General features: G+C 42.8%; 1 protein-coding gene across 1 annotated transcript; it reads left to right on the top strand.

Annotated features, from left to right (window-relative positions):
- Positions 1–13,714: 13,714 nt before the first annotated feature.
- On the top strand, positions 13,715–14,812 carry RRS1 (ribosome biogenesis regulator 1 homolog; the record flags this gene model as incomplete). The annotated part of the gene is made up of 1 exon (XM_080695149.1): positions 13,715–14,812. One exon carries the CDS (start codon positions 13,715–13,717, stop codon positions 14,810–14,812), a length of 1,098 nt encoding a protein of 365 aa, XP_080551275.1.
- Positions 14,813–14,892: the final 80 nt, after the last annotated feature.

The raw sequence follows: 14,892 nt of genomic DNA, 5'->3' as shown, positions 1-14,892 counted from the left end.
TGAGAGCCTCACTAAGTAGCCGAGGCTGGCTTCGAACCTGCGCGATCCTCCTGTCTCTGCCTCCCAAGTGCTGAGATTACAAGCGTGCGCCACCACGCCCAGCTACACATTACTTTAAAACTCAGTAGATTTGTGTGTGTGTGTTCTTTTTTCTTTTTTTATTTATTTTTTAAACAAATTTTTTATTGAACATAAATGGTATATATTTAAACTATACTTGGTGCATGGTGGCGCACGCTTGTAATCCCCGTGCTTGGGAGGCAGAGACAGGAGGATCGCACAGGTTCGAAGCCAGCGTTGCTGGCTTAAGAGACCCTGTTTCCAAATAAAAATATAAAAATAGGTCTGGGAGTGTAGCCCGGAGGTAGTAGGGCTTCCAGGAACCCCAGTCAGTACCACCAAAAAAATAAAAAATAAAATAAATAAATAAAACTCAGTAGATTTATATCTACTGAAAATGAAATTGCTGTTAGCCATTGTCAGAAATGGTAATACTCACCCTATATTTTACTTACTCCTGTAATAACCCTGCAGTTAAGTGAGTACATATGACTGATTCTGGCCAATGGGCTTGGAGACAAAGTGACATTCATCATTCTGGCTGAGACAGCAAAAAGCCAACATCTCAACTTGCACTTCTTCTATGAAAGCAACCTAGGACAATGTGCTTATAAGATGTGAAGCCAGGCATGGTGGTGCAGGCTTGTAATCCCAACATTCAGGCAGCTGAGTCAGGAGGATCCGGGTTCGCAGCCAGCCTCAGCTACTTAGGGAGGCCCTTTGCAACTCAATGTGACCCTGTTTCAAAATAAAGAATAAAAAATAGGTCTGGGGGCTTAGCTCAGAGGTAGAATGACCCTAAGCTCCATCCCCAGTACCATGAAAATAAATAAATAAACAAGATGTGAAACCTCCAATAGCACAGGTCCCTGAATAAGAGCAGGGATGTCCCCCCTCTACCAACACATGAACCATGAATAAAAAATACATCTTATATATATAAACCACTTGTTACTGCAGTACAACTTACTTAGCCAATTCTTTTTTTTTTTTTTTTTGGTGGTACTGGGGTTCCTGGAAGCCCTTCTACCTCTGGGCTACACTCCCAGACCTATTTTTATATTTTTATTTAGAAACAGGGTCTCCTAAGCCAGCGCGCGCGGCTGGCTTCGAACCTGCGCGATCCTCCTTTCTCCGCCTCCCAAGCGCGGGGATTACAAGCGTGCGCCACCACGCCCGGCCAACTTAGCCAATTCTAATGAATATTTATCATTAGTTGGGCGTGGTGGTGCACGCTTATAATCCCATATAATCCCAGCATTCAGGAGGCAGAGACCCAACGATCACAGTTTGCTGACAGACAGCCTCAGCTACTTAGCAAGGCCCTTCACAACGCAGTGAGACCCTGTTTCAAAAATAAAAGGACAAAAAAAAAATAGGGCTGGGGGTGTGTCTCAGAGGTACAATACTTCTGAGTTCCATCCCCTGTACCTAAGAAAAAATAATAATGATATTTATCATTAAACGGGATGACAAAGGCAAATCACAGAACAAATCTTAAAAAGCATTCTTCTATTTTAAATTGTATGTATATTTTCTTTTGGGGGGGTACTGGGGAAGAAACCCAGGGATATTCTACCTCTGAGCAACACTCCTAGCCCTATTTTTTATTCTTTATTTTGAAACAGGATCTCACTGAGTTGCAAATGGCTTCACTAAGTAGCTGAAGCTGTCCGCGAATTGCAATTCTCCTGTCTCAGCCTCCCAAATGCTGGGATTACAAGCGTGGGCCACAACACCCTGCTTCTATATTTTCTTAATGTAAATTTATCAAAGGCTAAATAATTTTATCTCTGAGAAGGGGAATAATTTTGAAAGGGAAAAGATAAGAGGTTTTATGCTTTTCTATTGCTTGAATTTTTCAAAAGCATATATGCATGTATTGCTTGTGTAACTGTTTTCTTAAGAAAAAAAATCAGATTGTTTCCAAAAATAATCTAGGATTGCTTTCAAATTCCCAACATATCACATGTATTGTCCCCACTGACAATTCCTTTTTGATCTGCTTCTTCTCATATTAGAGCATGGGGTGGCTCCAGATGAAGAGGACAGCTCTTTAATACAATCAGCTTGGGAACCCAAACTGATGGCTTTCTTACAGTGCTGTGTGGGAAACAACACATAGCATTGCTACCTGACAGCACATTTATCGTTTGCATCACTCCTCTGACAACACCTGGGACTGGAAAATTAATTCTACTAAGAGAATCCAATTTTTTTGTGTTATAAACAACATTTTATCCAGGTATCAGAAAAGACTCTAGCCGGGCATAGTGGTACAAGCTTGTAATCCCAGCATTCGGGAGGCTGAGACCTGAGGATCGCGGTTTGTGGACAGCTTCAGCTTAGTGAGGCCCTCTGCAACTGAGACCCTGTTTCAAAATAAAGAATAAAAAATAGGGCAGGGGGTGTAGCTCAGAGGTAGAATGCCCTGGGTTCTATCCCCTGACCCACAAAGAAAAAAAAAGAAGGAAAAAAAAAAAGATTCTTCTATATAACCTCCAACCTGCACAATTAAGAAAAATACTAGCTAGACGTGGTGGCGCATGCTTGTAATCCCTGTGTTTGGGAGGCAGAGACAGGAGGATCGCACAGGTTTGAAGCCAGCCACACTGGTTTAAGAGACCCTGTTTCCAAATTTAAAAAGTATAAAATAGGTCTGGAAGTGTAGCCCGGAGGTAGAAGGGCTTCCAGGAACCCCAGTACCACACACAAAAAGAAAAAGAAAAAAAAAAGAAAAATAAAAAGAAAAAATCTTATGGGACCTCTAATAAAAGATGCCTTGCACAGCTACAACACATTGAGGAGAGGAAGATGTAATTCTTTGCAAAAAGCATTCATTTCTGGAGATGCTGGTTCTTCCCACTGATCATTTTAACAATTCCTGCTACGAAACTTTTTCACTAAGTCTTGTGCTCTATTTGCCACTCAAAATGTCTATGACATTATTGGCTACTGCAAAAGAAACTTTGCATAAAGTCATATGAGCTATATTTAGAGATAAGTTTGAACCATAAGTTAAAAATTTCAATTCCATTAAGTTCAGATTTTGATACCTCAAACTAAAGGCAAATGTTAGTGCCCGAAGATACCTCCAAAATAATGAGACAAACCAACATACTATTGAAAGGATGTAAGGCCGGGCGTGGTGGCGCACGCTTGTAATCCCCACGCTTGGGAGGCAGAGACAGGAGGATCGCGCAGGTTCAAAGCCAGCCGCGCTGGTTTAGGAGACCCTGTTTCCAAAAATAAAATAGGTCTGGGAGTGTAGCCCGGAGATAGACGGGCTTCCAGGAACCCCAGTACCACCAAAAAAAAAAAAAAAAAGAAAGGATGTAGCAACCACACTGAATACCGTGTTCAATACTATAATGAACATATCAAATACTTTCTATGTACCAGACATTAAGCATATATTATCATGCTTAATCCTCACAATAAGATGAGGGGCCTATTGTCATTTTTCTTCATTTTACAGATGAGAACACTGAAGTCTAAGCAATTATGTTAATTAATATAATAGTTTTCTAGGGAACCAAAAACTGGATGGCTTAAACTATAGAAATTTATGTTCTCATAGTTTTGGAGTCTAGAAGTATGAATTCACGATGTAAGCATGGTTGTTCCTTTATAAGGATTGTTAAGGAAGGACCTACTCCAGGCCTCGCTCCTTAACTTAAAGATGGAAGTCTTCTCTGAACCTTCACATCATCTTCCCTCTGCATGTGTCTAAAGTTTCTCTTACAAAAATACCAAACAGCATTAGAATGCACATTAGTGACCTCATTTTAATATAAAGACCCTACACAACTAACACACATTCTGAGGTAATGGGGATTAGGACTCTAACACATAAATGGAGGGTGGAAGAACAAGGGCACGAACCAGTCTATGACTTCAGAGACTAAACTCATAATACTCTACTGCTTTAATCCAGCCTGTTTATTAATACTTGTTTTAATTTTCTGAGTTTTGGGGGTCTTTTGAGGATGTTTCCACCTGTGCCTATATGTTGGAGCATTGGTCCTATGCCCTCCTCTAATAACTTCAAAGTCTCCAGTCTAATTTCCAGGTCTTTGATTCCTCTTCAGTTGACTCTTACGCAGGGTGAGAGGCAGGGCTTTTTTTTTTTTTTTTTTTTTTTTTTTTTTTTTTTTTTTTTTGTGGTGGTGGTACTGGGGTTACTGGAAGCCCTTCTACCTCCGGGCTATACTCCCAGACCTATTTTTATACTTTTTTTAAATTTGGAGACAGGGTCTCTTAAGCCAGCGCAGCTGGCTTCGAACCTGCGCGATCCTTCTGTCTCTGCCTCAGAAGCGCGGGGGTTACAAGCGTGCGCCACCATGCCCAGCTGAGAGGCAGGGATTTAATCCCATTGTTCTATAAATAGATAACCAGTTTTCCCAACATATATGTTTGGTGCCTTTGTCAAAAATCAATTGACTCTAAGTGTGTGTATTTGCTTCTGTATCTTTTCATCTGTTCCACTGTAGACCAAAACTTTATCTTTTAAATCTTGAAGGTAAGGACTGTATCCTACCCATGCAATAGGCATTTATTGTATATTAGTCAGTAAGTATTTCTGGCATAATTCTAGAATATTCTAGGCACTACAGCCACTACAGCGAATATGACAAGAATATAGTAATGTAAAAACTCACACAAAAAGTCTGGGACTTTGCAGGAAGTTTCCCAGGTCTTTCCTTCCTATGCTAGACATAGAATCTCTAAGCCCAGAACAAAATAGATATTTTTAAGCAGAGATTCATAGATTATGTAGAAGGATGAATGTCTATATAATAACACAAAAGAGGAGAGACTTATAATATTGTGTATATTGGTCAAAAACTTTAATCAACAATTAAGAAAGGATAAACTTCATTAAATATATATATACATATATGTGTGTATACAAATATATATGACCACAAGGTTTAAAAAAGAGGATCATAGAGATGAATTGTAATAGCCATCTAGAGAAAAAAATGAAAAGAAAAAGCCCTTCATTTTTCAGACGAATAAACTAAAACCTGACACCTAAAATGTGTTTCCATTGAAATCCACAGGCCTTTCAAAAAAGAAAACTCAGGACCTACCAGAAGTCAGCTTTTCAAGCTGAAAATTTATACTATCTTGGATAATGAGGCAAGGAAAATATCGGGCAATGCCAGGATCAATACGCATACATTCCAAATAATAAGTCTTATCTAGACCTTGGGGGAAAGTACACACTAAACAGCCACTGGGTCTTCTGTATCACCACCTGGCTGAGAGGGCCGGAAGAGACTGACTCTTAGTCTGACTCTCAGAGCTGACAAGGATATAGTGACACCTACTTGCCACTGAGGGTTTTTTTCCTTTGGTAAGCAAAAACATCTAGAAAACAAAAAGTGTAGGCTACAGAATTTACCACATAAATAGCTTCAGTTGTTTTATCTATTGTTTTCCCTTTTCATAAATATGTCCTGAAAACACTAAGTTAATAATCTAGAAATAACTAGTAGTGCCAAGAATTAATATTCATTAGGCATAGCCATAACTCCCCTGTATATTGCTCATGTGAGAAATTTAGAAATTTGATTAGCAGACATTTTATATGAAAATGATTGATATATGTTCACTGTTATGATTTGGATCTGGAATGTCCCCCACAGGCTTAGTCCCTAATGTGGCCACATTGAGAGGTGAGGCTCTGACCCCATCAGTGAATCAATCCACTTGATAGGCTAATAATCTGAATGGACTCCTGGGAGTTAGTGGAAAACAGAGGCACAATGGAGCATGGTTGCAGGGAGTAGGTTATTAGCTGGATGCCTTGGGAACTATATCCTCTCTCTGGTGGCCCCTCTCCACCTCTCTCACTTCAGGCCCAGAGTAATGGAGCCATGGACTGAAACCTCTGAGACCAAGAGCCAAAATAAATCTTACCTCCTTTAAGTTGTCCGTGTCGGGTATTTTGTCCACAACAAACAGCTGACTAACACATTTACACATAGGCTGTGGTTACAAAGACAAATTAAAGAGTATGTGTGGCACCAAAGTTGCTTTCCTTAAGGGAAAGTTATTCAGGACTCAGTTACCTAGTATTGAGTAAATCTATCCTATGCGATTTACAAGAACAGTTCAGATTTTATTTAAAAAAAAAAAAAAAGAAAGAAAGAAAAAGAAACATAGCCGGGCATGGTGGCACAGGCTTGTAATCCCCATGCTTGGGAGGCCAAGACAGGAGGATTGCACAGGTTGGAAGCCAGCCTCGCTGGCTTAAGAGAACCTGTTTCCAAATAAAATATAAAATAGGTCTGGGAGTATAGCCCAGAGATAGAAGGGTTCCATCCCCAGCCCCCCCCCAAAAAAAAAAAACATAGCCAGGCCTGGTGGCTCATGCTTATAATTCATTTACTTAGGAGCCTGAGACTGGAGGATCACAGGTTCTTGGCCAGCCTCAGCTACTTAGTGAGGCCCTCTGAAACTTAGAGAGACTGTTTCAAAATAAAGAATAAAAATAGGCCTGGGGATAGCTCAGAGGTAGAATGCCCTGGGTTCAATCCCCAGAACTACAAAAGAAAGAAAGAAAGAAAGAAAGAAAGAAAGAAAGAAAGAAAGAAAGAAAGAAAGAAAGAAAGAAGGAAAGGTATTTCTTATTTATTGCAATTTTACTTACACAAATTAAAATGTAATTTGTTGAATAAATTTAATTTTCAATGGTATTAAATTCTTTGAATCAAAATACTCCTAATATTGAATTTCAGCTTTCCTTTTTACAGAAATCTTTCACCACGTATCAGTCTCCTAAAAGTAAAATCTAAAGGCTAGCAGCAACCTCATTTTCTTGGAACGCAACAGTGATGCTTTACTAATAAAAACCATTTCCTAGTGATGTTTACCTGTCTTAGTGGTAAGATTGTAACAAATGCAAAAAAAAACCCCTGCATTTACCAATTTTTTTTTTTTTTTTTTTTTTGTGACACTGGGGGTGGAACCCAGAGGCTTTCTACCTCCGGGCTATACTCCCAAACCTTTTTTATATTTTATTTGGAAACAGGGTCTCACTAAGTTGCTGAGAGCCTCACTAAGTAGCTGAGGCTGGCTCCGAACCCGTGTGATCCTCCTGTCTCAGCCTCCCAAGCGCGGGGATTACAAGCATGCGCCACCACACCCGGCCATTTACCAATTTTTATAAAACAAAAACCACTCTGTCTTTGTATTACAGAGAGCAAAACAACTTGAATCAGTTCCAGAAGGCTAACATTATATTTACTATGCTAAAATCCAAAGTTCTTCATAGGCAAATGTTCAATGTTTAGTAGTTTTCCTATTTGCTTCTACCCTAACTATATAAAATCTTAACACTCTGTTTTCTTTATTCCTTTTTAAAATAAAATAATGGGTTTTTAGTATAAGTTTCAAACTGAGACACTCGAATACAAATTTTCCATGATTAAGAAATTTTCAAAGTTAAATTTTTCATAGAAGTACTTCTAAAATAAAATTATAAATCATTAAAAATGAACCATGTGAAAATAATGTTTTAAGGGCCCTTTTCTGCTATTTTATCAAATTGCTAGCACACTGAATTCCCTAGATAAAAATACTCAAAAAAGGAAACTGTTCACTGCAGGATTAAATAATAGCTGAATCACCCTTCACAATTTCCGTTGTTAAGAGACAACTGAGAAACACTTATAAAGTAAATCTAAGTTAATGTGTGTCAAAGAATGAAGAAACTTATTTTATTAAAAAAAATTTTACTGGCAAAAGCAGCTATGTATTCAGGGAAGATGAAAGGTATTACTCTGAGGACTTTGCTTGTCCTTGTTTGGGGGTGGGAGGGGGGTTCTCTCTACAGGTTCACTTTCATTAAGAAGAAATTTTACAATAGTTGCTATAAAATATAATTGCTGCTGTTTCTGACCTAAATCTTATTTTTCACTTTTTGAGGGAATGTTCTTAAAATCTTAAGAGACAGATAAGATGACAAATAAGAGGTCAGAAATATCTGAAAAACAAGCAAAAGGAGGGCTGTTATGGCATGTGACTTAAGAGTTACCAGGGGCCAAATGAAGACCAACAATAACTATTACCCTATTAGGTAAAGAGGAGAGTTTAACTTGGCCAGATGCATAGAAGGTAAATATTCAGGAGTGTCCTGTAAAGAATATGGAAGCAGGAAACTGTTAAGATACTCTCAGGATATCAGTCAAGGACCTGGCAGCAAATAGTAGCAATCAAACTGGATAACTTAGGAGAGACAAACAAAGGGAATATTTACAAAGATGATCGGTGGTGTTACAATGGCAAGAACCATAATCACCCTAACCTTGAAGGAACCAAAGAAGTTCCCAGAGGAGCCAAACATGGTTACCTGATGGAGCTGTGTCCTGCTGATCACAAGGCCTTTTGATGACCAATGGCAATCCTAGAGGCTGGTGACACATGTGCACTAGCCTTACCTTCACACCTTCTGAAGTGCTGGCATTGCTTCCTGTGCTGCCTGGAAGCCAAAGGCACTAAACAGAGTGGAAAGAAGATCTGGAAAAACATGTGGAAAGATCCAGTCTAGGAGAATGTTGGTCTGGTCACTGCTGTGGTTTGGATATGAAGTATCTCCCAAAGACTCATGTGTTGAAGACTTGGTCCCAATGTAGCAAAATGTTCAGAGGTGAGGCTTTCTGGAAAATATTAAATCATGAGGGCTCTGATCTCATCAGTGAATTAATCCATTGAGGAATCCATAGCTAGGACATGGTAGAAACTGTAGGAGGTGGAACCTAGTTAGGAAGGAGTGGGTCCTTGGCGGTGTGCTCTTGGGGACCTTATCTTGTCCCCAACCTCCTGCTGTCTGTTTCCTGGCTACTATGAGGTGAGCACTCTTCTCTACCATGTTTCTTTTTTAACCCTTCTCCCCCTCATCCTCATCCTTCTTTCTTCTTTTTCCTTTTCTTTCCCCATACTGGGTGTTGGGTCCAGGGCCCCTGAATACCAGGCAAGTGTATTACCACTCTACCACTGAGCTACAACAGCAGCCCTCCCTCACACCTCTGCCATGATATTCTAACTCACCTCGGGCCCAAAGCAAGTGACCGCGCCCACCACAGACTGAAACCATGAGTCCAAATGAATCATTCCTTCTTTAAAATGTTTATATCAGTAAACTTTGGAATTTGGTCACAGTGACAAAAAAAAAAAAACTAATTCAGTCACAGCAATTGGGATGGAGAGAATGCAATAAGAGACAAACTTAATAGAACTTTTAGACTGATTGGTTTGAGAAATAGGAAAAATCAAGAATAATGTCACCATTTCAAGGCCATGTTAGTAGACTAGGATGATAACATCAACTGCGATAAAGAAATACTAAAGGCCTTCTATCAACTTTCACTGGGGCAAGGAGTGAGTGGATGGATGATAGCAGAAGCAGCAAATCTGAGGAGAGATCGTTATGGTATGTAGTTAGAGACATATTGAATCTCAAGTACATTGAAAAGGCCCAGCAGATAGTAGGGAGTTTTCAGCTTAAACCGCTGAAGAAGAAAAAAGTTCTGAGATGTGCCTCTAAGAACCAAAAATGCACAAAAATGGCAGCTGACACCATGTGAATAGATGAAATGGCACAGACAGCAGGCACAGAGAGAAACGCAGGTCTAATAACCAACTCCAGATCTCGCCAAACTTATAAAACTAAGAGAAGAATGGAATAAAACAAATGAAGGGAAAAGACAACATGTATCACCATTTGCCAAACAATGAAAATATATTCACATATACTTGACATTTCTGGAAGGCTTTCTTTTTAAGGATATTATAAATGCATACTAGAAAACACCACTTCCCCACTTGCCTCAATAAGATATTTTTCTAGATCTAAGTTTGGTGGCACATACCCCATACCTGTAACATAAAACAAAACATAGCTAGAGCCGGGCGTGGTGGCACACACTTGTAATTCCAGCATTTGAGAGGCTGAGACCAAGGATTGTGGTTTGCAGACAGCCTCAGCCACTTAGGCCCTCCGCAACTTAATGAGACACTGTTTCAAAATAAAGAATAAAAGTTAGGGCAGCAGTAATAGCTTGGAGGTAGAATGTCCCTGGGGTCCATCCCAGCCCCGCAAAAAATAAAACAAACAAACAAACAGAAACACATAGCTATACTCTCTCAGCAAACTAGCAAGACCATATATATGTATACATGAATGACTGGGGGTGTAGCTCAGAGGTAAAATGCCCCTGGATTCAATCACTAGTAACACATACACACACACACACACACACACACACACACACACACACACAGAATTTTTAGTGCCCCAAGTCCCAATTTTACTGTTTTGGCTCACCTTGAACATAACACAGCTAACATTAATATCTTTTTAATTTAGAAAAGCCTATGATGCTTATTTTTCAAGTAGCATGTTTAAATGCTATTATGTATTCAGCACTATGGGTAGGTAAAAATTGCTCTCCAGTCTTCAAGAAACTTAAAATCCATTTAGATTATAAAAAACCATTAAACACAAAACAATTATAGTTCATCTAAGAGCTGACCTAGAGTTAGGCATGGTGGTGCACAGCTGTAATCTTAGTATTTGGAAGGCTAAAACAGGAGGATTACAGGCTCAAGACCAACCTTGGCAACTTAACAAGACTCTGTTTCAAAAATAAAATCAATGGTGGTATACACTTGTAATCCCAATACTTGGGAGACTGAGACAAGAAAGATTGCAGGTTCACAGCCAGTCTCGACAACCTAAGAGAGGCCCTCCATAACTTAGTGAGACCCTGTTTCAAAATAAAAGATAAAATAGGGCTGGGGTATAGCTCTCGGTTAGAATGTCCCTGAGTTCAACTTCCCGTACCACTAAAAATGAATACTAATTTTTATTTTATTTTAGTACTGGGGATGAAACACAGGGGCATTCTACCTCCAAGCCACTTCCCCAGCCCTACTTGTCATTATTTATTTTGAAACAGGGTCTCACTAAGGTGCAGAGGGCCTCACTAAGTAGCTGAGGCTAGCTGTGAACCTGTGATCCTCTTGTTTCAGCCTCCTAAGTACTGGGATTACAAGCATGTGCCACCATGCTTTCTAATAAAAAATAAATTTTGTTTTTTTTTTTAAGCTGACCTGTATGATCCAGACCAAACAGCATTTCATCCAGTGGGAAAGGACCAACCCCTGCTCTTTTTTTCCTAATTCAGTAGACCAACATAGATGCTAAATCCTACAGTTGTATTTTCTATTAAAAGTTTAATCATGCTATGTAGTAAATTCCTCTTTACCTTTCTTCCCCAGGATTCCACAAGGTCCTAATTATCTTTGTATATTGGGTCTAGCACATGACAGCCATTCAAATAAATGTTTGCTGAGTGAATGAACCAACCAAAGCAAAGGGAGCCCCCAAAGCAGCTGAATCAATGTCCTTAGCTCCCTCATAGACAAACCCTCAAAGTTTCGAGGTCCAAAGCAATTTCCTGGACCCCATAACTTGTTAAAGACTTGATCCGAGTATCAACAACAGCAAATCTAAAATTCCTTTGGATAAGAAGAAAGGAGAATCTACTGCAATACTGAAACTCAGCTGCATCTATTTCCTACTACTGTATTCATTTCTATTGGTTAATTAGGCAGTATAATCCCCTCTTCAATAATTCTAGTTCCTATCCAAAGGAAGATAAACCTTGCAAACCACACAAGTAGCAGTGCCTCCCAAACTTGAATGTACATACTAATCACCTAGAGATCGTATTAAAATGAAGGTTCTGGTAATATTATATATAATATTCTGATAAATTACATCTGAGAAGAGGCCTGAGATTCTGCATTTCTATCCAGCTCCCAGGTGATGTTATTCTGCCTGTCAGTGGACCACACTTTTTGAGAATCAAGCACTTGGCTGACATTGCAGAGTCAATGTAGTCTTAAAGCCGAGTGAAGATCCTGCTCCCACATCTCCTAGTTTAACTTTACATAAGACAACTCAACTCCTAAGCCTTCCTTTCTCATAAGGAGAAATAGCAAAGTTAGTAACAGTAACAGCTAACACATACTGAGTTCTTACTATTTGCCAAGAGTTAATGTTTTATATTGATTCAATAATAGGGCTCAGGCTAAATAACCTGTCCAAGTAGAAACAGTAAATAGTAAACAGGGGCAGAATGACTGAAGAAACCTCGTTTTAACCACTATATAATAATGCCATAGTCCCCCAATCATTATGGATAATTAAGTAATTATTAGTATTTAGCCAACTCCCATTGAGCATTCATGTTTCAAGCCCTAGTTTAAGCTTACCTAGAAGGTAAACACTATCAGTATCTCTGGCTTACAGGGTTTAAACAGGGTCTCACTGAGTTGCTGAGAGCCTCACTCAGTAGCTGAGGATGGCTTCGAACCTGTACTATCCTCCTGTCTCAGCCTCCCAAGCACTGGGATTACAAGCGTGTGCCACCACGCCCGGCCCTTACAGGGTTTAAAGGCCTAAACAAGTTAAAAAGCAAAGGTCAAACTGTGGCTCAGCCAGGACTGAAACCAGGAGTGACTGCAGAGCCTGGGCCTCTGTGGCTGGCAGCCCTGCGAACTCACAAGTAAATCAAACCGAGCCTTCCATGGATTCCTAGTTAGGGGTAGGGGGGGAGGGGTGTCCCTAGAATGATCCAGGGGTGCAGTGGTGGCCTAGAAGGCAACTGGTGGACGTCCAATAAAAATAAGGGGGCGGCAGAAGCACCTGGGGGAAACTGAGTTTTTTTTTTTTTTTTTTTGGTGGTACTGGGGTTCCTGGAAGCCCTTCTACCTCCGGGCTACACTCCCAGACCTATTTTTTATACTTTTTTTTTTTTTTTTTTTTTTGGAAACAGGGTCTCCTAAGCCAGCGCGCGCGGCTGGCTTCGAACCTGCGCGATCCTCCTGTCTCTGCCTCCCAAGCGCGGGGATGACAAGCGTGCGCCACCACGCCCGGCATTATTTTCTTAAAAAGTGGCGATAAACCAAGCGTGGTGGCACAGGCCCGTAATCCCAGCACTGGGGAAGCTGAGACAGGAGGAATGCAGGTTCAAGACAGGCTCCGCAACAGGTGAGACACATTAACCTAGTGAGGCTGTTTCAAATTTAAAAAAAAAAAGGGGGGGGGGGGCTGGGCGTGGAGCCGGAGGTGGAAAGTCACAAAAGGGGATATGTCTCTCCACTCACACCTTGGACTTCGAAAGCGGGTTAAGACTGGCGAAAAGACTTGTCGCGCCCCAAGAAGGGCTGATTATGTAAACACCCTCACTGGGGAGCCACGCGGAAGCTCCTGCACCCCGCCATCAGGAAGCCCCAGAACGCTCAGCGGCCGACGCCCCGCCCCGCCCCGTTGCACCCTGGGAGTCGCAGTCCCAGCCAGTCTCCGGAACTTGTAGTCTGGGCGCGCAGAGTTCCGCCCACATCCGGGCGCGCGCAAAGGGCCGCCTCCAATCCCATCGGCTCTCCAATAGCGCCCTCTGCTGGCCTTTCCTTCGGCTGCCCGGATCGCGAGCAGCTCCCGGTGCCCCGGAAGCGAACCTTTCTCTTCCGGACTGAACGCCCGGCGTTTGCACGTGGTTTCTTTGCTGGGTTTGGGGGCCGCTCCCGGGAACCAACTTCAACCGCGGCCTCAAAGCGAGGGAACTCAGCCGGAGCCATGGACGGCCCGAGCGTGGAGGAGCTGCTGGCAAAGGCGGAGCAGGACGAGGCGGAGAAGCTGCAGCGCATCACGGTGCACAAGGAGCTGGAGCTGGAGTTTGACCTGGGCAACCTGCTGGCGGTGGACCGGAACCCGCCGACCTCGCTGCGGCAGGCGGGACCGGCGCCGGAGGCCGAGCTGCGGGCGCTGGCCCGGGACAACACGCAGCTGCTCATCAACCAGCTGTGGCAGCTGCCCACGGAGCGCGTGGACGAGGCGCTGGTGGCGCGGCTGCCCGAGCCCACCACGCGCCTGCCGCGCGAGAAGCCGGTGCCCCGGCCGCGGCCGCTCACACGCTGGCAGCAGTTCGCGCGCCTCAAGGGCATCCGCCCCAAGAAGAAGACCAATCTGGTGTGGGACGAGGTGAGCGGCCAGTGGCGGCGGCGCTGGGGCTACCAGCGCGCCCGGGACAACACCAAGGAATGGCTGATCGAGGTGCCCGGGGGCGCCGACCCCATGGAAGACCAGTTCGCCAAGCGCATCCAGGACAAGAAGGAACGCGTGGCCAAGAACGAGCTGAACCGGCTGCGCAATCTGGCCCGCGCACACAAAATGCAGGTGCCCAGCGCGGCCGGCTTACACCCCACCGGACACCAGAGTAAGGAGGAGCTGGGCCGCGCCATGCAGGTGGCCAAGGTCTCCACCGCCTCCGTGGGGCGCTTCCAGGAGCGCCTCCCCAAGGAGAAGGCTCCCCGGGGCTCTGGCAAAAAGAGGAAGTTTCAGCCCCTTTTCGGGGACTTTGCAGCCGAGAAAAAGAACCAGTTGGAGCTACTTCGAGTCATGAACAGCAAGAAGCCACAGCTGGATGTGACGAGGGCCACCAATAAGCAGATGAGGGAGGAGGACCAAGAAGAGGCCGCCAAGAGGAGGAAAATGAACCAGAAGGGCAAGAGAAGGGGGAACCGGCAGGGTCCTGGCGGCAAGAAGAAAGGCGGCCCACCCGGCCAGAAAGGGAAGAGGAAAGGGGGTTTGGGGGGCAAGATGCATTCCGGGCCACCTGGCTTGGGTGGCAAGAGGAAAGGGGGTCAGCACCAAGGAGGAAAGAGGAGGAAGTAGTGCTTTACCCCTTGCAGCTGATCTATAGAGCAAGAACTATGTAACGAAAATTTGAGTTTGAAGTACTGTATGGAGGTGCA

The sequence above is a fragment of the Muscardinus avellanarius genome, assembly GCF_963383645.1.
Source record: "Muscardinus avellanarius genome assembly, chromosome: 4".
NCBI lineage: Eukaryota > Metazoa > Chordata > Mammalia > Rodentia > Gliridae > Muscardinus > Muscardinus avellanarius.
This window is presented reverse-complemented; position numbering and strand designations above follow the sequence as displayed.